General features: G+C 43.5%; 1 protein-coding gene across 1 annotated transcript in view; it reads left to right on the top strand.

Moving 5' to 3' along the window:
* Positions 1-27,203, top strand: part of SLC43A2 (solute carrier family 43 member 2) — a 92,358-nt gene that overhangs the window by 22,164 nt on the left and 42,991 nt on the right. Inside the window, exons 3-5 of the mRNA XM_075335329.1 lie at positions 23,685-23,907; positions 23,994-24,049; positions 24,930-25,006. Coding sequence (XP_075191444.1) covers positions 23,685-23,907; positions 23,994-24,049; positions 24,930-25,006 — 356 coding nt within the window. The remainder of the gene's footprint in view (positions 1-23,684; positions 23,908-23,993; positions 24,050-24,929; positions 25,007-27,203) is intronic.

Raw genomic sequence — 27,203 nt, 5'->3', positions numbered from 1 at the left:
GCCATAGGCAGCACAGGGGAACGTGTGCAATCCATAGGGGGCCATAGGCAGCACAGAGGAATGTGTGCAATCCACAGGGGGCCATAAGCAACATAGGGGAACGTATGAAATCCATAGGGGGCCATAGGTAGCACAGGGAAACGTGTGAAATCCATAGGGGGCCATAGGCAGCACAGGGGAATATGTGCAATCCATAGGGGGCCATAGGCAGCACAGGGGAATGTGTGCAATCCATAGAGGGCCATAGGCAGCACAGGGGAATGTATGCAATCCATAGGGGGCCATAGGCAGCACAGGGGAAAGTATGCAATCCATAGGGGGCCATAGGCAGCACAGGGGAACGTGTGCAATCCATAGGGGGCCTAGGCAGCACAGGGGAATGTGTGCAATCCATAGAGGGCCATAGGCAGCACAGGGGAACCTGTGCAATCCATAGGGGGCCATAGGCAGCACAGAGGAATGTGTGCAATCCACAGGGGGCCATAAGCAACATAGGGGAACGTATGAAATCCATAGGGGGCCATAGGTAGCACAGGGAAACGTGTGAAATCCATAGGGGGCCATAGGCAGCACAGGGGAACATGTGCAATCCATAGGGGGCTATAGGCAGCACAGGGGAATGTGTGCAATCCATAGAGGGCCATAGGCAGCACACGGGAATGTATGCAATCCATAGGGGGCCATAGGCAGCACAGGGGAACGTGTGCAATCCATAGGGGGCCATAGGCAGCACAGGGGAACGTATGCAATCCATAGGGGGCCATAGGCAGCACAGGGGAACGTGTGCAATCCATAGGGGGCCATAGGCAACACAGGGGAATGTGTGCAATCCATAGGGGGCCATAGGCAGCACAGGGGAACGTATGCAATCCATAGGGGGTCATAGGCAGCACAGGGGAATGTGTGCAATCCATAGGGGGCCATAGGCAGCACAGGGGAATGTATGCAATCCATAGGGGCCATAGGCAGCACATGGGAACGTGTGCAATCCATAGGGGGCCATAGGCAGCACAGGGGAATGTGTGCAATCCATAGGGAGCCATAGGCAGCACAGGGGAAGGTGTGCAATCCATAGGGGGCCATAGGCAGCACAGGGGAAAGTGTGCAATCCATAGGGGGAGATAGGCAGCACAGGGGAACGTATGCAATCCATAGAGGGCCATAGGCAGCACAGGGGAATGTGTGCAATCCATAGGGGGCCATAGGCAGCACAGGGGAACGTGTGCCAGCACACTGGGGCTATATTCAATATAAGGGGGCCATATCCAGATTAAGGGGGCTCATTTTAGGATGGGGGGGCTATGAGGGACATATACCCTATATGATTTGTTAGACGGACACTGGCATTATAAGATGGACCCCATTTAACATTAAAAAAAAATTCTCTTTTCCTTCACCAAATTTGGGGGTGCGTCTTATAATCAGGTGCGTCTTATAAAGCGAAAAATACGGTATATAAATGGACCTTCATGTGTGTTGTCATGGGCTAGCCTTGTCATCTTACATCATGAGTCCTGCATAAGAATCTGACCTCAGGTAACATCCTGACGGGTTTAGTCTGCTCTTTTCATTCTTGCATTTTCTCCAACACCCCCCCCCCCCCAAAAAAAAAATAGTATGTTATTGTCTTATAAACCAACCTGCATTTGTTCATTGCTAAACGATTCATTTTTTTTAGTAAATATTTTCTTGGTCCTGGATGCACCTGTGGATTCACTGCTCGTGTGCCTTTCATATTTTACCTTCATGTCCTTGTGGTACGGTTATAGCAGTCATTTTTATGGCATCTGATGTTATGTGGCTTGCTCTCGTCTAAAATCTTTACACTCTGCCCCCAAGTCATATTATTTCATTAGCATTTGACTTTACCACACGGGCAGAGGGCAAGAACATTTCTCCTACATTAGCAATCCAGTAAGTAATTCAGGCAACGCCTTAGCCATAATTTGCTCTAAAAGCTGCTGCCACAGGCAAGAAATTGAGTAGATGTAGCATAAAAAAGGGTTATGAAAGAAGGACTCTGATCACATCTGCATGAAGTGTTGCTATATTTAATCAGTCCAGAAAAAGCATCTCAGCACTCCTGGAGCTGCCCTTTGCACTGCAAAGTAAACCTCAGCTGTCAGTCCATGGAGCTCCCGAATCTGCTGAGTACTCCACTGAACTTTGGCCAGAAAAAAGGCAGTTTCATCCAAGTCTTTCAGCTCAGTCGCTGGAAACATGAATCAGCTCATTAGAGCTGCTCAGTCTCCTGATGCCTCAATATACAGTGCACAAGAATGCACGGCACATTTGTCTTTATGGCACAAGGTATGCTACATCCAAACAGCTTCAAATGTATATACCAGAGACACGCAACACTATGGCTACTTCAAAGGATAGGTGATCACTTGTTTTCATCTGAGAACTCCTTTAAGCTGACTGTAACCTAGAGAATGTGGATGTACAAAAAGGCAGATATATATTTATTACTGACATTCACATGATTTTGAGCAATTACACCCAAAGACAGATACTGCTGTGATGGCTTTTTTTTGGGGCTACTATTAGCTGCTGAGGAGATTGGAAGGCCATTAATGTAAAAAAATCAGATCTGCATCCCATCAGTGGAAGCTCAAACCAATACACAGATCATGGCAGAGATCAATTGTTAATGTGTTGTTTTAGCTTTGATCAGAACTACAACCTTCACCATGACAACCATGAACGACAAATAGCTAAAAATATAGCTATCTGAAATCACACCTATGGTCCATATATGTTGACAGAGCAACTAATTTAGGCAAAGTTCATATGTCCAGTAGTCATCCAATAGAACGGGATCTGTTGGGAAGCTGATTACTGCCGTATCCGTTTTTTTAACATGGGAGTCTATGGACAACGGATCCGTTAACGGATTGCTATTTAGCCATCCGTTGTACTTGCATTTGTAACAGATCCATTGTTTCTTAACAGATCCATTACCAATGGACGATAAAATAACAATCCGTTAACAGATCCGTTGTCCATAGAAGACACATGTTAGAAACGGATCTGGCCAACATCTGTTATTTAACAACGAAGAAAATAGTTGTATTTGCAGAACTTTTTTGCAAACGGATCTCTAACGGATCCGTGATAACAGATGACTACAGGACATGTGAGCCCAGCCTTACAGTGCATTGTGGGGACAATCTAATGTGTGTAGACGCATTACATTATTCTTGTCGGATCGCACAGGGTAGGCACTAGATGGCAGAGATGTGGCCATAATGCAGCTGTAAACTCTGTGTTTGTGTAAGCCTGGTGCTGTGTTCAGTAAAGTATAGAAGAACGGTCTGATAGAGCGCTAAGGAGGCCACAGTATTAGATTAATTTTTTTTTTAGAATTTATTGTTTTCTATCAGCCACAACGCGTTTCGATATACACGCGTTGTGGCTGATAGAAAACAATAAATTCTAAAAAAAAATTAATCTAATACTGTGGCCTCCTTAGCGCTCTATCAGACCATGCTTCTATACTTTACTGCTGATCTTCCCCCCTGTGGGTTCACGGCAAGAGCTGCTTGATACGGAGGTCAGATTACCAGAGATGCCCAGTGATCTGTCATGTGACCAGCTCCTCAGGAATTTGCTTCCCTGGATGGACATCGTGGGCTAACAGGTCAGAAGATCACTGACTCCACACTCCTGCCTTATACCGTGGTTGTGCGAGGGCTGCACAACCACATCAGGTGAGCAGATTCCTTTTCTTCTCCTCACCGCTATCTCCCAGAACCTTCACATGCGCTCCCTTGTTTAATTTTTATCCTGGTGCTGTGTTCAGACAGAGTCATAGAAATAAAGTGTTAAATAATTGATAAATGATAATGGCCATATTACAGGGTACCCGGAATATCGCGTCACCATTGACATTCATCAATCATTTAGCAATCCATTTTTCGAATTCATTTAGCAACAGCTCCAGTCATGTTGGTGGAATTTTGGCCATAAGGCACCGGCGTCTCCACCGCATCCTCTGGATGTCTGATATTCGGTGTCCTACCTCAGTAACGCACACTTTTCTGTAGAATGGGTGTCCCCTGTCATTCTAGTTTCCCTCTTATTTCGTAGGACGGGTAATGGGGGGTCCATATTCTAGAGATTAGCTCTAGTCCCAGCAATGGTGCCTCTGTTAAGATAAGTCTTTGGTTAATTAACGGTGAGAAGCTTTACATACGTAATATAATCAGGGCGATCATTAGGTGAAATGAATTATACTCTCCTACTAGCGATACAAGTCTGTTCAGACACGTAATGCCTTCATGCTCTGTATGATTTTGTAGATACTGGTATCTGAAGTCAGACGCACTAAAATTCCTGATCCTGTGGTACAGCAATGAACTTTTGCACATAAACGCTTTGTTCTGTGCACTTTGGTTTTGAAAGTCTAAAGTAAAAGTCGAGCTACAATGACTACTCCTATAGAGCGGTTCATGCTATTCTTCATGGGTTTCAAAGACATAAACAAAAAAGTTGTCCAAACTCACCAGCTGGATTTTATTGATACATATACTGCATTTATTCCTTGGTGAAGGAGTAGATAATACTAGGAAACACATTCACAGTTTTTTCAAGTATTTTTGGCAGGTTTAAATTGGACGATCCCTGCACATAAAGGACACTAATTGACTTTATACAATTCGATTGGTGCTAATTTATGGATCTATACACATGGGTGACTAAAACTGTATGAGCACAGAACAATTGTTATTACGATCGTCCATCCGCATACAGCACACATGTTGTCAGCTATATCCATGGGGTGATGTGCTGCAGGCAAACATACTCGAATAACCCCATGAACTTATCAGCCGTTTTGCTCGTTTGGGTATAAGCGTCCTTATGAATGATCATTTGCAACATTTTTGCTGCTTTTTTGGTGCAGATTTTTGTATAATTTGTCTACAGCACAGGTTTATTAGTTTGTTTTATTCACCAAAAGTGCTTAGTTGCTTTTTTGCGCTGGGTGTCCAACTGCAGAAAGCGTATACTTCCGAAAATGGTGCAAGACAGAGCACACGCTCAATCCGCCTGCTCCATTATAGTCTATAGCCCCTTTGGCGCATGCGTCCGAAACCCGTTTTGCGGGGGTGTTCGGGCGGAAGCGCCGACGGGACCACTGAACGTAGGTAAAAACGCAATGTGAAGGGGCCCTAAGGGAAAAAAGAAACCATTCATGTGCATGATTTCTCACATTTTATAGCTTTAGCTAGTATTGTAAAAAGCTGCTTTTAGTTTGCATTAAAAAAAGCTGCAAAAACGCAACGTGGGAACACAGCCTTAGGTTATGTGCAGTTTTGTAAAATCCATCGACAAAAAAATGCCTGAATAAGGCTATGTTTACACAGTGCATCTTTTGTAACCACAAAGATGAAGCATTTTTGATGCGTTTTTACCGAATTTTGCCCAATGTGGGTTTTTTAAAGTCAAATCTATTGACTGGAAGGGCTAAAAAAATGCTGGCAAAACTGAAAAAAGAATTGACATGCTGCATCTTTTCTGTATCTTCAGAAATGCAGCCAAGATCCAGCCAAAAAAATATGCCCAGTGTAGACAGCAAAATCAAAATATAGACTTTGCTGGGAGAAGGAAATGCATGCATTTAGGTGTATCTTTGTGACCTCGAAAATGTAATAAAAGATGCCCTGTGTGAACATAGCCTTACTCAAAAACTGCATGAAATATTCATACTTTGCATTTCTTGTGTAAAAGGTTCATATGTTCCGTGTTTTGAGTGGGGTTTTTTCCACTTGAGGTTTTGAAAAAAGCCTGCTTGGAGAAAAGAAAGTGCATGTCACTACTATGAAGCGGGTTTTGATGGAATCTCCTCCAAACTATGCACTGTCCAATCAAAAGGCTGCAAAAATCACATCAGGCGAAAAACACCCCCAAAAACTCTTCAGGAAAAGAAGCACTCCTCCAAAGAAGGAACATTTCCTGAAGCAGTTTCTGCTAGAAACCTTCAAAAAAGATTCTGTGTTCACATACTCTAAAAACTATGCACTTCTATAATTTCTTCTGTACTCGTGCAGCCACAATACTTGTACATCTGCCTTTGTTTCAGTTTGTTAGAGGTGACTTTGTTTTTTACGTCTCGTAAATACATTGCATTTTTCTTCCTTTGTGTTTCTTGCCTGGTTTCACAAATATTCTTGTAAGTTGAACTTGTTATGAACTTAAGTGCCCGAAGTCATTAAGGATCTAATCTTTACAAAAAGTACATTTTTGTCAGCATTTATGACAGATGGAAACTGTTGAGTCACATTGGGGCTGAAGGAAGAACACTTCTTTATCGATGTCCATGAGAGCACGTTTCAACGGCTTTTCATTCTGCAGACAATACCGACATTATGTTCCTCATACTGACCCCCTAGTTATCAGGAATGTGTTCTTGAGAAATAAGGTGATCTTCTCAGAATCACGACACTATTTTCAGGGCCTTTTGCTGATTGATTCCAGAAAGTTGGGAAAGAGTAGTCTTATTTATTTATATATATATATATTTATACTGCTTATGAAATAAAAGTCTAGAACCACCCAACTGTCCGTAATAAATGTTATGTTACATTTACCCTATGAGTACATTGGTATGATATGTGCTGCCCTACACGCATTATAATCTAAGCTACAGTTTATATAATCTTCATTTTTAAGGACTCTCATGTAGTAGAAATACCCGTGGCTAATGTTAGCTAGGTATGCATTATAATTAAAGGGTACCAGACATGTGGAATAATGCTATTTTAATATGCCGGTTATTAGCATTCTGAATCCTGCCCAGCGCCTGCATATTAAACTCCATTGCCGGGAGGAAAAGAACTTTAATCCTCCCAGCAGCGTTTGGGTTTCAGTCATGGAGGTGGTGGCGCCATTGCAGATTCAGTTACCACTCTGTGTATGGAGAGTGATGGTTATAACTGTGCCACCCCACACTGACTGACAGCCGCTGAGCATTAGAACCAGCTGTCAGTCAGTGCGGGGGATGCAGTTACAGCTGCTGCTCTCCATACACAGAGCAATGACTGAACTCGTGCTGGCACCGCCTCCATGACTGAAATTCGAATGCTACCGGGAGGATTAAAGTTATTTTCCTCCCAGCAGCGGGGTTTAATCTGCAGGCGCCGTGCAGGTTCATGACACAACCTGCAGATTAACCCCGTATCTTCAGGTTAATAGCATTTTTTCACGTGACAGGTTCCCTTTAAGTATTTCTCTCCAGGATAGAGGGTTGTGTAGCATCCCCACCCTTCACTCGTCTCTGTTGGACCTGACAGTTCACATGTTGAGTAGCAGGGAAGGCTTCTCTCCGGAGAGCATTCATTGCTTTTACTTGTTCATTTATAGCAAAGAATGAAACTAGACCCCATTGTGTTTTGTTCTGCACTTTAGTAAAGGTAACCTTCTACATTTAGTGTCTGTATTGGAATGCAAACTAGTGGAAATGATGAACCCATTAGAATGTAAAGTGCCACATTGTAATTCAATACGTGCACTATTCCCACAGAGCAGTTATAAGTAATGGAGTCTCCTCAGATGCTATGCTTCTGTCTAGTATTTGTCCATTGAATCTCACTATACTTCTGCTGAACTATATTCATGAAACTACTTTAAAAGGAATTTCTGGCTTTAGAAAACCGCTGTCCCCAAGCTGCAGTTTGCTTTAAAAGGAAAAAACAAAACTTTGCTTTACTTCCCCATCATAGGTCCAGCGCTGAGTCTCTGCCACTACTTCCAGTGTCTGTTATTTTCTACAGCTCTGATGACGCCACCGCCAATAGCGGAGCTCAGCAGCTCTGTCTCAGTCGATGGTACGATCCGCTCAGAGCTGCTGAGCTTCAGGCCTGTTGTCATCCAAGTACAATCCGATGTTTTGGCAGATCACACTCAGACTGAACATACGATGGTCTACATGAGCCTTAAGGGCCAGTCACACACAACAACTTACCAGCGATCCCGAAAACGATGCGAGCGGATAGGGATCGCTGGTAAATCGCTGGGAGGTCGCTGGTGAGATGTCACACAGTCAGACCTTACCAACGATGCAGGAACGATACAGGTCGCAGTAGCGACCTGTATAACGATCTCAGCAGTCACTGTGACCCTGTCACACAGTGTCAAACACAGCGATGTGTCCTGCCCAGCAGGACATCGCCTTTGAAGAAAATGGCCTGGACCATTCTGCAAGGACTAGCGATCTCACAGCAGGGGCCTGATGGCTGATAGGTGTCACACATAACGAGATCGCTAACGGGATCGCTACTGCGTCACAGAACCCGTGCCTCAGCAGCAATCTCGCTAGCGATCTCGTTATGTGTGACGGTACCTTTAATGGGTATTCCTACATCTCCATTCACAGTGAGATGGTGTCCTGTTATCTATATAGGACCGCTTGTCGTGTGGATACGGTAAAAATGGCTGAGATTAAATAAACCTTTGAAAATGAGTAACAGAGAAACATCAACAGCAGTCGTTTGTCCACATTATGTGTAATTAGAAGCTCACAATCTCATTAGTACATTAGAGTATAAAGCAATGATTTGTTGTTGGCTGTGCCAGGCAGGGGGTAAGGGCCCAACACGTAAACAGTTCATTACACAAAATGTTCTAGATAATGTGACAGATGGGAAGGTTATTTGGATTAGGGATCATAAATCCTCATGGGGAATCTCTTTCTTGGGACTGTTTCTTGAGTTTTTGAGTGTGCACACGATTCTATCAGTAAAGTATTGTCAAAGCCAAATAACAGGAAGTAACAATACAAAGCAGCTAAAGAATAACACCAAAAAGAGACAAAAAAACGCAGCATCAGAAACGTGATAAATACTCATGTAAAAAAATGTACCTAATAGGAGCAGAAATGTTGCAGAAAATCTGTAACATCAAAATTCATGATATACTCATTGTGGAAATGTAGCCTAAAGTCTTGTTCACACTATGTGTTTTTTGCCGTATTATATAAAAAAATGTGCGTATGTTAGGCAGCGTTTTTCCTGCCAACACTCTGCTTTTGCTGCCAAAATACTCAATGTGTGCAAACAACCTAAAAGACCCTTTAAATAAGTTGATAATCAGCGAACAAGGCTTCATGGGAACGCTCGGCTGGTGTACACATGGCGGCAATCATCCGACGAACGAGCAAACCATTACATCTAAGGCCCCTTTCACACATCAGTGATTCTGGTACGTTTGTGCTTTTTTTTAAACGTACCAGAATCACTGACATACGCAGACCCATTATAATCAATGGATCTGCTCACACATCAGTGATTTTTCACTGAACGTGTCTCCGTGCAGCATGCACCCTTGGCCGTGATTCTGCACGGAGACATGTCAGTTTTTCCCTGGCATCACTGATGACCCACGGACCACACTATGGTGTAATCCGTGTGTGATCAGTGAAACACGTACAAGAAAATCACAGCCATATTAAATATTTTCAACTTATCTTGCCTGCGATTCGCTGTGCCTGCTCCGCTCTCGGCAGCTCCTGCCTGGCTCATGAATATTCATGAAAGCAGGAACTGTCGACCAGGAAGTAGGTGCTGAGAGCGGTGGGCGGACGCTGCAGAGCCGAGGAGATCAGCACCATGGACAGCAGCAGTGAAGGCAGGTGAGTAATGTCCATGTGCAATCACGGGATCACGGATTGCACATGGACAACCCACGTGTGCCGTGAATCACGGAACACGGAGGGACATGTGCGTGTTTTACACGTCAGTGAAGAACGTCAGTGTTTTTCACTGACGTGTGAAACGGGCCTAATACATAGGTGATCCGCTCTCATTACTGCCTGAAGTCGGCCAGTGTATGTTGGCCATTGAGATGTTTGAGAAAAGAAAAAAGCTTCAAGTGAGGATCAGAAACGTCCCATCTATTTGGGTAAATAAAGTCCTCCTTTTTTACTTATTTTAACAGGAGTGCTGCTTCCATTCTATTTTTTCTGCGTTTGGAGGTTTTTGGCCTGTTGCTTGTTGATGTTTTGCACTCACAGCAATAGGACTGTGCTGCCATTTTTCCTTGTACACGTATATACGTTCTTTACAGGGAAGCCGGGGTTAAGGACCTTTCCAGGAAAATTTACTCGTGTGGAATTTGCTCCTTTTACGCTGTGATAATAACATAAGGCTTGTGAAATGTACATATCTTCCTCTTACATAAGTTCGGTCAGGTGCCCAGAACACCGAGAATTTAATCACAGTACCGTTTATATACTTTTTAAATTAATCAACACAGAAACAGATTAAATCTTATGTTTGTAACATTGTAATAATTACTTATAAGCAAATGGATCCATAACGGAATCAAATTTGTCCAAATTTCTCAAAAGTTTTGGATTTGTGTGAATCAAAAATTTGGGGGACTTGATTCACACTAATCCAGCACAATAGTCGTCAGCCAGCCTTGGTGTCTTCTTTTATGTGCTAGGAATGGGTTAAAATAAGAAAATTATTCTCCCCTATCCTCAGGCCGCTGCAGCTCTCCTCATCTCCTCAGTCCTCCACACCGTTCTTCATTTTTTCAGTGGCCTCAGCATCCAAAGAACCAAAGTGGAGGTCTGAGGACCTGCAGAGGCAGCATAGGACATGTGAGGGCCTAGGACAGGGGAGTATAATGTTTTATCTTACATCTCTTCCCTCTCAGTGTATTATACTTTGGGGTCTGAAAACAATTTGGGTAAATTTTGTTTTTCTCAACTAATAAATAATCTAAAAACACTGAAGAAGACAATCCATTTTTGAGAACTCTTTCGTATTTCTTTATGGGTTTAAAATGCTCTGGTAGTATCGATAATTATTCATTGGAACGTGTCAAATCCATGGTGAGTCTTGTAAAAATCTGCATCCGAGGATGCACTCCCATCTGCACAGATATTTTTTACAGCATGTTAATGAGATTTTGGAAAACCTTCTTTCCATAAACAGTATTATCCGCTGCAAAAATCTGTAATAGACTTCCTGTGAAACTAGAGGGTTAGCCAACTAAGGGTACGGCTCCACTTGCGCATAGCTTCCAATGCGAGAGCATCGGAAGCGATATGCTAATGACCCTCTGCTGCGAGTGTGAGCCTGAGGGTCATGTGACTGTGATGAGATCTTGCGATCAGATCACGGCTGCGGTAAAGAGGGAGGGAACACTTTCTCCCCATTTCCTCCGCTGCTTGTCTCTGCGTACATCGCACTGCAGTCGGATGACATGCGAGAGCAGTGCGATGCTTCACACACACTCCCATAGACTTGTATGGGTGCGTGTGAGCCGAGACTCGCTGCCAAACGCAGCATGAAGCGATTCATTCCTCATGCCGGTATGGCATGAGAAATCAATCACAGATGGACACTGCTCCATAGTTTTGCACTAGAGTGAGAACAAGCCCATATTTCATCGGATTGCAGAGTGCAAAATGCAAGTGGAACCAAGGCCTTACAGGTATTGCAGAAGTCAGACTAATCTATAGTTGCCCAGTGTATCTCTGCCAGTGCCTGATGAGATCATTACAAGTCTGCAAATACCGATATTGGCATTTATTATTAATCAAGCCCTCATATTCTGGTTATGTGGCCAATACCACTGCTCACTGTTTCCAAGTAGTCAGGTTTTATCATACACTTTATCTAAATTTAGATGGAGACAACAACAGCGTCTGTTTCCTCTTCGGTGAGCTGCCAACACATGTATCCCTGGAACTGTTCTTATAATCGGGAACTAATGGTTCCTGACTGTGACGCTCATGGAAATCGCTAAGGCCTGCTGGACAATGAACTTCTTTATGGAGTGATTTTTTTTTTCCTCTTATTTTTGGCAGATCATTATAGTATCATGCATGCAAAGTAACTTCCTGCTCCATATCTTCTCTCATCCCAGAAAAAAATGGGACCTCCCTATGTCATCGTCTAGATTCCTGCCATTACTTCTCCACATGACCAATAACTGTGAATGAGCATGAAGGTTGCATTCTAGCTGTGGGCATGCAGATTATATTCCTAGCCTAAGATACACAACATGTGTCCAGTAGGAAAAGAAGCAGGAAAGGATTTGGAAGCTAAGCACAGCCAGTGTGACTCGGCACTTCCTATTTTCCTGGAAAATACTCGAATTACAAAGCAAGGCAGAATGTTTCTACACGGGTAGTCTGACTCAGTCTTCTGTGGCTTAGCACACAAAGACTATGCTCACACAAAGTTTTTGAGGCGTCCAAAAATGCTTTTTTTCCTAAAATATTTCCCAAAGCTATGTGCACATGGCATCTCTTAAATGGAGGCATCTTCCAGAAGTGGTGGATTAATGGAAGCCACCTGAAGAATAAGCATGTGACTTCTAACCGCTTCAGGGTTACCGGATGCCAAAGCGGTTGAAAGAGGTGACATAAGACGGATCACTTATAGAGATATTTTTTGACATTGTTGTTCATTTCATGGGATGCTTTTGCAGCGTGTTTTCAGGTGGATTTCAGGCAGAATCCCAAGTGCACATAGCACAAAACCGTTTTCAAGAAGTTTTGGAAGCTGTTTTTTTTCCCCTGGAGCTTTATTTGATGTCTTTTGATTTCACAGTGACTAGTTGGAGCCAATTCAATCAGGATCCACTTGAAAAAAGGAGCAAGCACTCCCCCCACCTCCCCCAGCATTTTTCAAATTATTTATTTCAAAAAGCTCCTCATATGAACAGCAAAGGGTATTTCCCATCATAAAAATTAATTTAAAAAAGCTGTCTAAGTTTTTTTAAGTGTTTTTTGGGGAGAATTTTTACGCTGATCCGCTCCAAAAAGATCTTAAAAACAAATGTCCAGGCAGCCCTCTTAGGCCTCCAGCAATGTTTGAGACTTATCATTATTAGGTCACATTTAAGTGTCCGTGATCTTTCTCGGACTTGACAACACGTACCGTTATTCATCAGTGAGTTTTAGTCTGCGTTTGATCATTATTTGCTCAGTGTGTCTGAGATTTTCATTAATGAAAAAATCTAATGTATAAAGCTGAGTGTATGTGTGTGTATGTCCGCTAGAGGAATCCGCATCGGCACATTTACAATCACGAAAATTTGCACAACCACCTCATTTGACTCAGGGAACGTCATAGACTATGTTTTGAGGGGAAATTTTAACCTCACGCTTTACATTTATTAGTCAAAAACCCCACTTACGTACTGTTTGGATTTGTGAGGTAATATATTGGCTGTTTTGACAGCCTGGATATTTTATCAGGTGGCCGATAGCAACCAATCACAGCTCTGCTTCTATTTTGCTAGAAGTCATTATTATTAGCTCTGATTGGTTGCTATAGGCAACGTAGGACATTCTTAGTATAAGAAGCTTATGTGTCAGTTAATATGATTTCTGTGGTGAGATGTCGAGTAGAGGGAGAGTGGGAAAGAGGGAGAGTAGGAGAGAGGGAGGGTGGGAGAGTGGGATAGTGGGAGAGAGGGAGAGTGGGAGAAAGGGAGAGTGGATGAGAGGGAGAGTGGGTGAGAGGGAGAGAGGGAGAGTGGGAGGGAGGGAGAGTGGGAAAGGGGGAGAGAGGGAAAGGGGGAGGGAAAGAGGGAGAGTGGGAGAGATGGAGAGTGGGAGAGAGGGGGAGTGGGAGAGAGGGAGGGTGGGAGAGAGGGAGAGTGGGAGAGAGGGAGGGTGGGAGAGAGGGGGAGTGGGAGAGAGGGAGGGTGGGAGAGTGGGAGAGAGGGAGGGTGGGAGAGAGGGGGAGTGGGAGAGAGGGAGGGTGGAAGAGTGGGAGAGAGGGAGGGTGGGAGAGAGGGAGAGTGGGAGAGAGGGAGGGTGGGAGAGAGGGGGAGTGGGAGAGAGGGAGGGTGGGAGAGAGGGAGAGTGGGAGAGAGGGAGGGTGGGAGAGAGGGAGAGTGGGAGAGAGGGAGAGTGGGAGAGAGGGAGGGTGGGAGAGTGGGAGAGAGGAAGAGAGGGAGAGTGGGAGAGAGGGAGCTTTAGTTACTATCCCAGGCAATGCCGGCTACTACAGCTAGTTAATAAATAAATTGTAAAGCTTCTCCTATCCATTGTCATGTTATTAATGGACTACACAATGATGCCCTCCATGTGCTGCACATGATGTTCCCGGACCCATAGACTTGTAGGGATGATTTTGATCTGTTAAGGGCATCAAAACTGGACATATTTCTGTGTTGTTTTGCAGACACACAGTTCAGAAAAAAACATAGACTTGTGAACAGCTCCATACATAATCACAACTAAAATACGCATGTGAGAAACATCATCTGAATGAGGCCTAAGAAAAAAGAATGTATTTCAGTGTCTTCCGTTTACAGTAACCATGTTTGAGTCTGCCAAACTCTGTTTTTCTATACTGTATTTTGACATATTTTTATTACTAATAGCCTTTTTTGTGTAGTTGTGAATTTACATTTCTCATTTAGTTCTTTTTAAGCATAGAGGTCACATTCTTAAAGAATCTACTATACTGCAAAAAGCTAACTGTGGTTACAGATTAACTAGAAGGTAATCCCAAATGTGAATCACCATAGAATTATGTTGTGTCAACAAAGCCAACTAAATTAGTAAGGTACATGAATCTGGTATTTCCTCTCTTGGGATAGATAGCACTGTCATTTCTAAACATTTTGCATTCCTACTTAGGGATGTGTCCTATAGAGGCAAGTATTTATGTGATTTAAAGGGAACCTATCAACAGGTTTTTCCCCTATAAGCTGCAGCCACCACCAGTGAGCCCTTATATACAGCATTCCAGAATACTGTATATTAGATCCCAGAACACTCTGCATAACCGTAAAAAACAGCTATATAATACTCGCCTAGGGAGGGCGGTCCAGTCCGATGGGTGTCGCTGGTCTCGGTCCGATACCTACTCTATCTTGTGGGATCACCGTCCTCCTGCCCAGCCCCATGTGGATGATGCGTCCGGCCTCGTTCAAACAGAGGCCTCCATTGCGCTCCTGCGTATGCGCACTTTGATCTGCCCTGCTGAGGACAGCTTAAAGTATTGTAGTGTGCATGCGGGGGCGGTCTTTGAGCTTTTCTCGTGCCTGCGCATTACAGTACTTTGCTCTGCCCTCAACAGAGCAAATCAAAGTGCACATACGCAGGAGCACAATGGAGGCCTCTCTGTGAATGACGAAGGACGCCTCATGCATTCGGGGCTGGGTAAGAGGAGGCGCCAGACCGAGACCAGTGACACCCATCGGACCACCCCGCCCCTAGGTAAGTATTATAAAAATACGTTTAACGTTATACAGCGCGGCCTGATCTCATATATACTGTATTCTGGATTGCTCACTGGTGGTGGCCGCAGCTTATAGGGAAAAAACCTGTGTGCCATTACTGCTGAGCCCAAAGATTGGCTGTAGCAGTCATATGTTGTCGATGTGACATCAGCAGCCGTATCAACAAAGACCGGAGAGCTGGCACTGACGGCTGTGGGAAATTGCAGCAGTATGTGTATTTTAAGTACAAGAAGCCAATAAAATGAAGAAAAATATTTAAGATGACCGTCATGGGTTTTCACGGACTTAAATATCAGTATCAGGGCGGTGGAGGACCCACACTTAGTAGCAAGCAGTGGTTCCCCAGGGTGTTAATGAGATCCTTAAATCAGTTGTTACCAGATCCCACAGGCAGATCCGTCCAAGATGTAATGGCCGTTCTCATTACTGGAGATCAATGAAGTGAATGGGATCTGAGCTTCAGTACCTGAGAGTGGCCATTTCACCAGTGATGTTCTCCATACACTGTGTACATCTGATTGCTGAGAGTGTCGGGTGTCGGACGGACCCTCGCCTATCTGATATTGATGACCTATCCTAAGAATATGTAATCAATACATAGGTCCTGGACAATCCCTTTAATAAAAGTTAATTTTATATTTATAAAGTTTGCTGACACTTTCAGCTATAGAAGGAATTAGCTAAATCAAGGGCACAGCTAAAGGTAGCTGGCAGGGCATGTGCCTCGGGTACTGAGTGCCAGGGGGTGCATATAAAAGACTTTGCTTTGGCCAGGGTATTTAGTTACAGGTCTAGGGCAGATAAGTTGAACTTTCCACCTGTTGAAGGCAAGACTAGTCACGATGCAGGCTAAATCAAGCATTAAGGGAGTCTTTGGAATAACAAGTTATACCCATGTTATTCAGGCTGGAGAATGTTTACTTAATGCTTTATAGAGCACCTCATGTATTAGAACAGGTCTCACTTGAATTTACTGCTTAGTATGTTCCCACGTGAAGAAAATAAGCGAATATATCACTGCTCACAATAAACAATTACTGGCAGATGAAGAACCGCAGAAACAGCCGTGGCCACACCTCACATTTCATCACACACAGGAATGTCCAAAGCAGGCCTTGAAATTGCAAGAAATTGATTATTGAGTAGTAATGTCAAGTATGTCTTCGTCAAAGACAGTGGACATCCTTTTAATATGTGTATACATGTATCCTATCACTGCGGTCAGAGGAGTATGTCTTACCTGTTTTGTCAAGATTTCAAACCCAGCTTATCATTGAACAGTCACAACCCCATAGAGATAGGCGGGAAGTAGGAGGAGAGCAGGAACTGTGCATTTCTTGGCGGGAGGTGGGAGCAGACCTGGAACTGTGCATTTTTATGATGCCTGAATGACTGTGTGGCTAAATGATAGTGCTACAGTTACTGAAAATGGATGCTGTAACTATAGGAGGCGTAATTCACTGACAATGGAAGAAATCTCAGCACAGTGATATAGTGTTTTCCCCGAAAATAAGACATTCTCTTTTTATTATTTTTTGCACCGAAAAATTTACTAGAGTTTATTTTCAGGGTAGGGCTTATCTTTTGGAGTTGATCAAGAGAAGTGGAAAAAGCCAGCAACTATCTTGGAAAAACTTTGAAGCTTTATTGTGAAAAATCATAAAAAACATACAGTGGATAACACTGTATGTTTTTTATGGATTTTTCACAATAAAGCTTCAAAGTTTTTCCAAGATAGTTGCTGGCTTTTTTCACTTCTCTTGATCATCGCTGTTACATCAGGAGCCTAGCACCGTCCACCATTTGAGATACATATAGGTCTAGATGAGCTGTGATAACATATTCTTTTTATATTTTGGAGAAACTTAGTTTGGTGCAAGTTTACCCCCAAAAGAAAGCAGATACCCCCCTGGAGAATCGCACTTACCAGACCCCGGACATCTTTGTGGCTCCCAGGTCCTCCTGTGTTCCACAGCGGTCGCTCCCAGCAGGTCCTCGTGCATTCCACAGCAGTCGCTCCCAGCAGGTCCCCGTGCGTCCCACAGCGGTCCTCTGAGCAGGTTCACATATGTTCCACAGTGGTCCTCGATGTGTTCACAGCGGTTGCTCCCTGCAGGTCTTTATGAGTTCTACAGCGATCCTCTCATCGGGTCCTCAATGCGTTCTCAAGTCATCCTCCCAGGTCCCCCTGCCAGCGAGAAGCACTTCAGAAGATACTTGTGTTTTATGGTCACCATATGGTTGTATTAATAAGCACTGTATGGCGATATTTACTCTGTAACATTACCCAGTCACGGTCCAGTACATTATTTTTGTAGTGTTTGATGGGGGTGGTACTATATCATTGTTATTTTGACAACTTAGTGTGACTTTTGTACAGTGCATGACAGTACACAGTATGGGACGGGGTGGTACCATGCCAGACACCATATAACACATTGCCAGCCCTGCCTGTGGGGGGCCATGTTGGCACATTGAATTTGATCGCTTAGAGAATGTCTATAATACATATTTTATGGGGTGTTAGTGTGACGCCCTGGCCGGGCCAGGTAGTCACAAATAAGGCCCCACATTACACCTTTCCCTCACAGGTAACACAGAGCCAACCACAAAACCCTAGTCACCCTCCTCAGGGCTTGATATACACACCAGGGGGCGGAACCAGGCAGTTGGAAGACGCCCACCGAGGAGTCCTAGACAGCCTGGGGCGGGAAAGTAGAAGAGACAAGTGTTGAGAGTTCAAGTTGGAGAGGTGTGTGGGCTGGAGCTGTGTGCAGCTCCAGCAGAGGCGAGAACCCAAGTTGAACAGGTGCCAGGGTAGGATCCCTGGTGCCTTTGGCTAGGAGGCAGACGGCGGTCTCCGTCTGTAGGAGCCGGGAAGACGGCTCGGTGAAACCGAGGTGGACCGGGACAGGGTAGTGGCCCGCCGGTACCAACCCGGGGAACCGACTCGGAAACCGGAGCACAAAGGGGGGTACTCAGACCCTGAAGCTAGGTCCAGAAGCAACTGGGGGCTAGCTAATTAACTGATTGCGGCCAGGACTAGAGGTCCTGTCCCACCCAAAGTCCCGACTGAAGGCAACAGCCCACCGAGGGGGATAAAAGGCCACTGCCACGGCTCAGAGATCCCACGGGCCAGCGTCTGCGGGCAAAGGGCTCCTCAGGCGACCACAAGCCGGGAGTGGACTCCTGAAATTGCAAGCACAGGCAGTCCACCATCTTACACAGGTGCAGGAGAAAGACAGAGACGACCAGCCGGGTGGGGGAACCCGAACGCAGCCGGCTGCGGGCACTGACCGCCATCACCTTGGTTTACCAGAGACTCGTGTGTGTTTCTAATAGTGAGTACATCAGCACCCTCCGGTCGCCCATCTCCCTGCATCGCCAAACTCCCAATGGGTCCCGGGGCCACCATCCCTGCCCACGGAGGGGTTAACAACTTGCTGCACAACATCTCCCCCGGGTGCCCCGTAACTGCAGCGATGGTGTCCAATATCACCACACACCGTGGGTGGCGTCACGAACTCCATACGGCTCAGCCCGTACATATACGTCCTAAATCCACCATCCCATCACTACCCCTTTTCATTTGAAGTGACCATGAGGCCCGCGGGTCTGGAGACCCTCGAGCCACCCACAGAAGGGCCGGATCGGAGCAGCTCGGCTGCTGAGAGCGGGGCGGTACACCTCACTTTTTTGAAATGTTTCAAAAGTCCTCATGTCGTTCCAGCCTCATAGACATAACTTGGGTCATACTGTGAATCTCTGCCATAGATTACCGCTCGTGTCTTAGTGAATGATGTACTAAGATATAAATTATCATGCCTTGTAATACAAACAAACCCTTTTCTATTTTGGGAAATGAGCCAGGATCCTTCAAAACAGTCTGAAAGTGCCGAGGACATGGGCGAAGACCTTTCCTGCAGACAGCCTGTTCCATTCCAGAGCTCAAACAGACTTGTTTACTGTCAACTTATACCCGCACCTCCTTATGCCTATCTACAGATCTCACATAATATGAGGCAAACACAAAAAGATGACTTCTTTAATCATCATATCAGACATATCACGTGCTATAATATCTAAAGATTTCCACTTAACCCCCTCAAGTTTTTTTTTTCTTGTATTCCTTACCCTGTCGTCTGTTTTGCCTCTTCATGTATTTTATAATGTGATATGTCTTTATTAATTAATCATTAAAAATAATTAAAATATAATTATAAAGTGAATGATCTTTTTGGACATACCTTGCTCACATTATGAGTTTTCAATAGTGCTGGTATTGACCTACTGATTGTGGCTTTAGGTGTCAACACCGCGGCCAACCACGACCTGCTACCAAGGAAAATTAAAAGAACAAAGACAATATTGGAAAGTGCCACCATATTGCATTGTCTTTTACATTACATATGACCCAGCACCCTTCCTTGGTTGCTTATCTGACTCTTCACCTACATCTGTTTCCTGTTATCTTATCCCTGACACATAGACAAGGGGGATGGGAAGTAAAGGAAGATAATATGTGGGTGCCTTAATGTACCTCCTGCGGTATGGAGATCCGTATGTGTACAGCTACATTGTGTTTTTTCTTTTATTATTTATTTATTTATTTTGCATACTGTTCCTTTAAAATGTCATTTAATAAATTAATTCACTACTAAAATATGGTTGATTTTTTGTAATTTTTTTTTTAGATTTTCCACTGTATCAAAAAGCACATGTAAAAAATATGATCATGGTTTATAGATTCGCACTCACAATTTCTGAAATTGAGTGAGTGAGTGAGTGAGCTTCTGAAAGCTGTTCTGAAATTACTTCCTAGAGAGAAATGAATAAATATGGCAGCCATTCTGTGATTGTGGCGTGACTGTAAGCCATAACACAATGCAGGAGCTTAGCGCGAGCATAGAGGGTTCCCACTAATAACTCCACATCACCCACAAGTGGAGTAATTTGTGGCATCTCTACAACGTCGATGATTCAATATTATAATAAAAGTAATGTTACGCTGCAATTATTGGAATCGGCACAACACTGTGGTTTTTTGCTATGACTCATGGACAACGATATTCCATCCTAGCCACAAATGTAAATAGCTTGTTCTTTCTAACAATCTGATAGCCTTCCAATTCTTGGATAAAGTTATGTTCATGATCAAAGGAAGTACCTGCTGTCATTACAGGGAATCTGTCACCAGGTTTTTGCTCCCCCATCTGAGAGCAGCATGATGTAGAGACAGAGTCCCTGATTCCAGCCATATGTCACTTACTGAGCTGTTTGCTGTTATTTTGATAAAATCAATGTCTTCTCTGCTGCAGATCTAACAGTTAGGGTATGCTGCTACGAGCATATGACTCAGACAAGTGCAATGCAAGAATATCTCGCATTGCACTCGGACCAATGTTATTCACTGAGGGAGAACAGATGGTCAGCTTTTTTCTCATCCAGATTTTAGTTGAGCAAAAAGCAAAACGTCGCAGCATGCTGCAATTTTCAGTGAGAACCGTGTCACACACACCCATACAAGTCTATGGGTGCGAGTGAAACATTGGACTGCACTCGGATGACATCCAAGTGCAGTGCGATAATCGCTCCAGCTGACAATGGAGGCGATGGGGAGATTAACCCCTTCCTCTCCTCCGCAGCACTATCCCTCTCCTCTGCATTTGTGATCAGATCGCAGGATCGGATCACAGTTGCATGACACTTGGATCACGCTGGCAATACAGCGGGAGCCGAGGGTCATTAGCATATCGCATCCGATGCACTTGCATGTGAATCCAGTGTTATACTCATGAATACGCTGGACTACCTGGCAGCACACCAAGTAGTCCTCTAATGATAATCTGCTGATTAAACAGTGATTTTATCAAAACTACACTAAACAGCTTAGTAAGTGACACATCACTGGAATCAGGGTCTCTGTCTCTTTATTATGCTGCTCTCAGATTAGGTGACAAAAGCCCTTTAAAGAGACTGATCTTTGTATGAAGAGTAGAGATAAAAGAATCGATTCCCAGAACTCCAGTCCATCAGACTGCAAATCTCCTAACCTTCTGCCATTCCTGGCTCTTCTTTTGATTATCTGGGCTGGCATAACGTCATGAATGTGGCGTGATGTACACCCGATGTTGTGCCATACCGGCTAAACAAAAGAGTTGTGAAGGCCAGTAGATATGGAGATTCACAGGCCTCCTGTCCAGTAGTCACACATTCGTGCCTTGGCCAATCACATGGAGTGCTGCGAATCGATTCTCCCTTCTCTAATGCAGACTTTCTTTTAAGACAATATTACATGGGCGAAAGAAAAATGTGAAGAATAGCTCATATCATTCAGTCAACCAATACTCTTCCCTGCACTGATGAGGGGCAAAACACCTGAAACAGTGCTCTCTGGTTTGGCTGGTGTAAGCTACTTTGAATATTTCCATGATTAAAAATGTTATTTGACATTTATTTTGTAATGTTATTTCTTACATCTAGTGGCCCAATATGCCACAATACGCAGAAGAATAAATAGTATTTTGAGTTAACATAATGTTGTCTAGAAAAGTCCTGAAAATCATTACGCAAATATGGCTGTCAGCACATCACCCTTTCAGGGGTAATCCTGAAAAAGAAAACAAATCACTAAAAGCAGCAAGGGTTTGTTTAATATACATTTTGTTTACTTTCTTCCCTTAAAGAAGGATTGAATATCTGTTAATCATTGAGCCCTTACCGCTGGTGTGCAGAAGAATGCACTTGATGTTATCAATATACTATTATATATATTCAAGGTTTTACATAGGGGACCAATTATAAAGTTGTCTAAAGAAAACATGATGTTTTGTTTCTAATAAATAAATATAAACTGTTTACCAAGGATTTTATCACCTTAAAGGGGCTGTCTCACACTGGCAATCCCTGTTCATAAGCCCCATTGCGATGTATGGATATAATTGGTTACCTGGTTGGGAGCCCCTTTTATAAGCCAGGACAGAAAGTTTTCTATACAATGGTATGTGAACACTGAATCTTTTTGTTGAGTTTTGAAGCAGAAACTGAGCTAAGATTTCATGTTTTTTGAGGAGGATTTTGAGAATTTCGGCTCAGATTCTGCTTAAAAAATTCAGCAATAACATAACCCAAGAGCGGCCTTCACTGTGTCCATTAAAGCAGGAACAAAAGGAAGTGACAACCAGGCCTAATAGATATTGCATTTCTTACTGCAGAATTCCGATGTTTATGGCCAGCACATTCATTGCTCGCTCTACGTTATATAATAAATAGACATTTGTTTCCCAATCCTGCTTAGAAGATCCTTGACCATGACTTCTATACAGAAGATTAGGCAGATCTTTTGTCACCTTGTACTCAGTACTAGTTTATACAGACATTTAGTTTACATTTGCATTATATTGTTGACCTTGGAATTTTCAGAAGCATTTTAAATACTTGTTTGAAAAATGTTAGAAAAATTTGAGTATTCCAGAAATAGTGCCACTTTTCTCCATTGACTATTAGGCTATGTGCGCACTTTGCGTTTTTACCTGCCTTTCTGCAGCGTTTTGAACTGCAGCATTTTAATGCCAAAAGGCATGTGTTTTGATTTTCAAGCAAAGTCTATGGCAAATAGGTTTTTCTTGTGTGCACAATGCTGTTCTAAATGCTGCGCTTAATTTGCATAATTTTGGGCAAAAACTCAGCGTTTAAAGAAACAGCATGTCAATTGTTTTTGCCATTTTGGCAGCGTTTTGCTAACATTAGAGTCAATTAGAAGTGGCAAAACGCATTCTACATCAAAATCCTAGCGTTTTACATGCTTTTTTGATGCAGAAAACAATCGTTTTCCATAATTTAATTGCATGTGTTTTTGACATTATATTAAAGGCATGATATGTCCCTTTACACAGACATAGTCTGACAATTAAAATTATGAAAAACATTAATTTAACGTTATTTTATACATAAATATTAACAAGCATTTATCATTTTAATAAAATCAGCTATTTTGCTTATGATTTTAATCTTGATATTTGTTATAATTTTTTTCCCATTTTTTTCATAGTGTTTGAATGTTTAAACTTTATTTAGCAGTGTATTTGTCATCAAAACGCATCTGACTTTAAGCAATGAAAAAGCATGTAAATCGCGGTAAAAACGCGGCCAAAACGTGGCAAAAACGCAAGCGTATTCATACCGTTTTTGTGATCAAAAGCAACCATTTCTGCCAGAGGATGCGTTTAGAACTGCAACTACCTCGACGCAAAGTACGCACATAGCCTTACAACGCAGCCCCATTCACTTCAATTGGGGATTAAACGCAATACCAGACCCAGCACATGGACAAGAGTGACACTGTGCAAAGGGACATTTTATAATGGTGGACAACACCTCCAATGTAGTTCATTATGTGTATCTGAATACTGTATATACATAGTAAATTTTGTTCTCTCACTTATTTCTCACTTTCATAACCCTAGATAACTATACGAGGGACAACTCCACCAACAGCAGCTCACTTTTTGGGAATGAAACAGATAAAGAACAAATCATTGAACTGAATGGCTGGCTGGTGTGCAAAGAGCAGGATGAGATGCTGAACTTGGCCTTCACCGTGGGGTCTTTTCTTCTCAGCGCCATCTCCCTGCCTTTGGGAATCATCATGGACAAGTATGGACCTCGCAAGCTGAGGCTTAGTGGAAGGTGTGTGATGTGTTATACATCTTTTATCAAGTCTGCAGTTTATACGCGAGATAATAAAATGTAATTACTTGTTTTCTATTTTACAGTGCCAGTTTTGGTGTTTCTTGTCTTCTAATAGCCTATGGAGCAAGTAATCCCAACTGTAAGTAAGATCCGTCTGACAATACATTGTAGTTCTTCGTGCCTTTTATATATGAGTTATGTACATGGTAAAGTCTATAATCAGAGACCTAAACCTTGACACCACAGAGGAGCCCTATTGTCTGGCTAGTTGTAGGTATCCAGGAGGCCACATGGATGGCTCTTATAGACAGGGACTGCTCTGATCGTGAGAAAGGAGCAAATGATCAGACTGCTGATCGTTATAGTCCCCTAGGGGGACTAGTAAAATAAAATAAAAAAGTTTAAAAAAAGTTCAAATCACCCCCTTTTGCCCCATTGAAAACTAAAGAGTTTAAAAAATATACACACATTTGGTATTGTCGCGATCAAAAATAGTTCTGATTAGCTGTGTCTCTTACCTTATGTTCAGGGCATTGCAGTAGCTTTGGTATCCATGGTTACGACAACTCGTATAGTGACAGTTAGTTTGTTGCTCATGGTCGCAACCATTGATACCTAAGCTGCAATGCTCTGCACATGAGGTAAGAGACATAGCAAATCAGGAGAACTATACTACATTTCTAATTGGAGGTATTTGCTAATGTTATTATTATACCTACTACATATTGGGATAGGATCTTGGAGATGGGAATACCCTGTTTACTGCACAGCCGGTGAGCTGTCAGGCAAGCAAAAGAAGGTTACGCTAGATGGTGATTAGAGCCGGGGAGGCTGAGGCTCGGGCACGTCTCCAATAACACCCAGAGCACTTCACACTCACTTGCATATGGAATAAAATATTGGTGGGGTCAGTAACAAAATAACAGATTGCTTAAATAAGGGTACATATTGCTAACAGGTTAGCATGCCACAATAAAATGTCAGATTATAAGCCTATGCTTTCTTGGTTCCCATTACAGCTCTGTCCGTGCTGATTTTCGTAGCCTTATGTCTGAATGGCTTTGGTGGAATGTGTATGACCTTCACTTCTCTAACAGTAAGTGCAAAATTAACCATAAATGTGTCACAAATTTGACACTCATTATCTGCAATTGCTGAATAATTTTCTCATTTAAAGTAATTTTAGACAGGTTGTCGTCATGAATTGTGAATCTGTGGTGGTCTAGCAGCAAGAACATTTACAGATACCAAGCTGGTCTTCAACCTTGTTAGGAGGGGCCAAACACATGTGGCCATGTATGAATAAGAAACCTATATAAATCCCCATACACATTGGACTAACTTTGGCCAAACCCGCTGACATCTGCAGGTTCGGATGACAGACTAGTGTGTTTGGGGGCCTCTCAATTCTCCCCTGACAGATGAGGTCAAGGGAGATGAGGATCTGGGATGTCTGACTTCGGACTGCCCATCCTTTTGTTCTCTGTGACATAAACCAACGCTAGGAACGTTCGGTAGAAGAGGGAGTTAGAAGAGGAAGCTGCCGGATGAATGATGATGTAGCCTACAGCCATTTAAAGATATGTACACTAAGAAGAGGAGCTGTGGAAAAGAAAGCGCAATAGAGTCTTACCCTTACAGGCACAGGGCAACAGAAAGGGGAGCACTAATACTCTTCAACTGTAGTTGTGATAGTCACAACTACTGTATTCGCATTAAAAGATGGATCCAGGCAGCGGCAACCCAGGGTAGCTGATAACAGAGACAATTGTGGCTCAGTGGTTAGCACTGCAGCCTTGCAGCGCTGGGGTCCTGGGTTCAAATCCTACCAAGGACACCATCTGCAAGGAGTTTGTATGTTCTCCCCGTGTTTGCGTGGGTTTCCTCCGGGCACTCCGGTTTCCTCCCACACTCCAAAGACATACAGATAGGGACTCTAGATTGTGAGCCCCAATGGGGACAGTGTTGCCAATGTATGTAAAGCGCTGTGGAATTAATAGCGCTATATAAATGAATAAAATTAATAATTAATAATAATAATTAATTGTAGAAAAGGGTTTCTATACCGCGCAAATGATCACAAGTCAGGATGTCGGATTGATGTGGCTTTATTGTAGCACAGGTCTACGCATTTCAGGAGCTCTGCTCCCTTCCTCAGGACCATAGGAACAACATCAAATCACTTTGATGTTGTTCCTATGGTCCTGAGGAAGGGAGCAGAGCGCCTGAAACGCGTAGACCTGTGCTACAATAAAGCCACATCAATCCGACATCCTGACTTGTGATCATTGGCGCGGTATAGAAACCCTTTTCTACAAGATATGTACACTGTGAGACTTTTTTTTTCTGAGTTTTTGGAAAGGACACTGAGTGGAAACTCTAAGGGGCACTTTGCACACTACGACATCGCAGTTGTGATGTCGGTGGGGTCAAATTGAAAGTGACGCACATCCGGCGTCGAAGTCGATATCGTAGTGTGCAAATCCTTTCTGATACGATTAAGGAGCGCAAAAACGTCCAAATCGTATCATCGGTGTAGCGTCGGTCATTTCCATAATTTCGGAAGGACCAATGTTACGATGTTGTTCCTCGTTCCTGCGGCAGCACACATCGCTGTGTGTGAAGCCGCAGGAGCGAGGAACATCACCTTACCTGCGTCCTGCGGCTCACGCCGGCTATGCGGAAGGACGGAGGTGGGCGGGATGTTTACGTCCCGCTCAGCTCTGCCCCTCCGCTTCTATTGGCCGCCTGCCGTGTGACGTCGCTATGACGCCGCACGACCCGCCCCCTTAATAAGGCGGTTCGCTGGCCAGAGCGACGTCGCAGGGCAGGTGAGTGCATGTGAATCTGCCGTAGCGATAATGTTCGCTACGCCAGCTATCACCTTGATATCTCAGCTGCGACGGGGGCGGAGACTATCGCGCTCGGCATCACAAGCATCGGCTTGCAATGTCGTAGTGTGCAAAGTGCCCCTAAGTTTTTGATGTGTTATGGGAGAATTTGGAGAGTTTCCTCCAAAAACTCCTAAAAAATACACTGTAAACATACCCTAACTGTGTATGAGACCCCTAAATGAAAGCTCTTTCCTAACCACCCATTAATTTCATTGGAAAGGACGCATACAGTCATCGTCTCACTGAGGTGACTCTCCAGAATAGTTGGGGAACAATCTCAAACACACTCTGCCATGCCATAAAAGTTTTCTTCGGATACTCCTTTAAATTAGCTGTGTTACTACATTCATGTCCATGCGATTACATGATGACTATAAGCTGATACCAGCCTTGTGATAA

This window comes from Anomaloglossus baeobatrachus, chromosome 2, assembly GCF_048569485.1.
Source record: "Anomaloglossus baeobatrachus isolate aAnoBae1 chromosome 2, aAnoBae1.hap1, whole genome shotgun sequence".
NCBI classification, from domain to species: Eukaryota; Metazoa; Chordata; class Amphibia; order Anura; family Aromobatidae; genus Anomaloglossus; species Anomaloglossus baeobatrachus.
The sequence above is the reverse complement of the archived record's forward strand: the minus strand, read 5'-3'. Positions and strand labels throughout refer to the sequence as shown.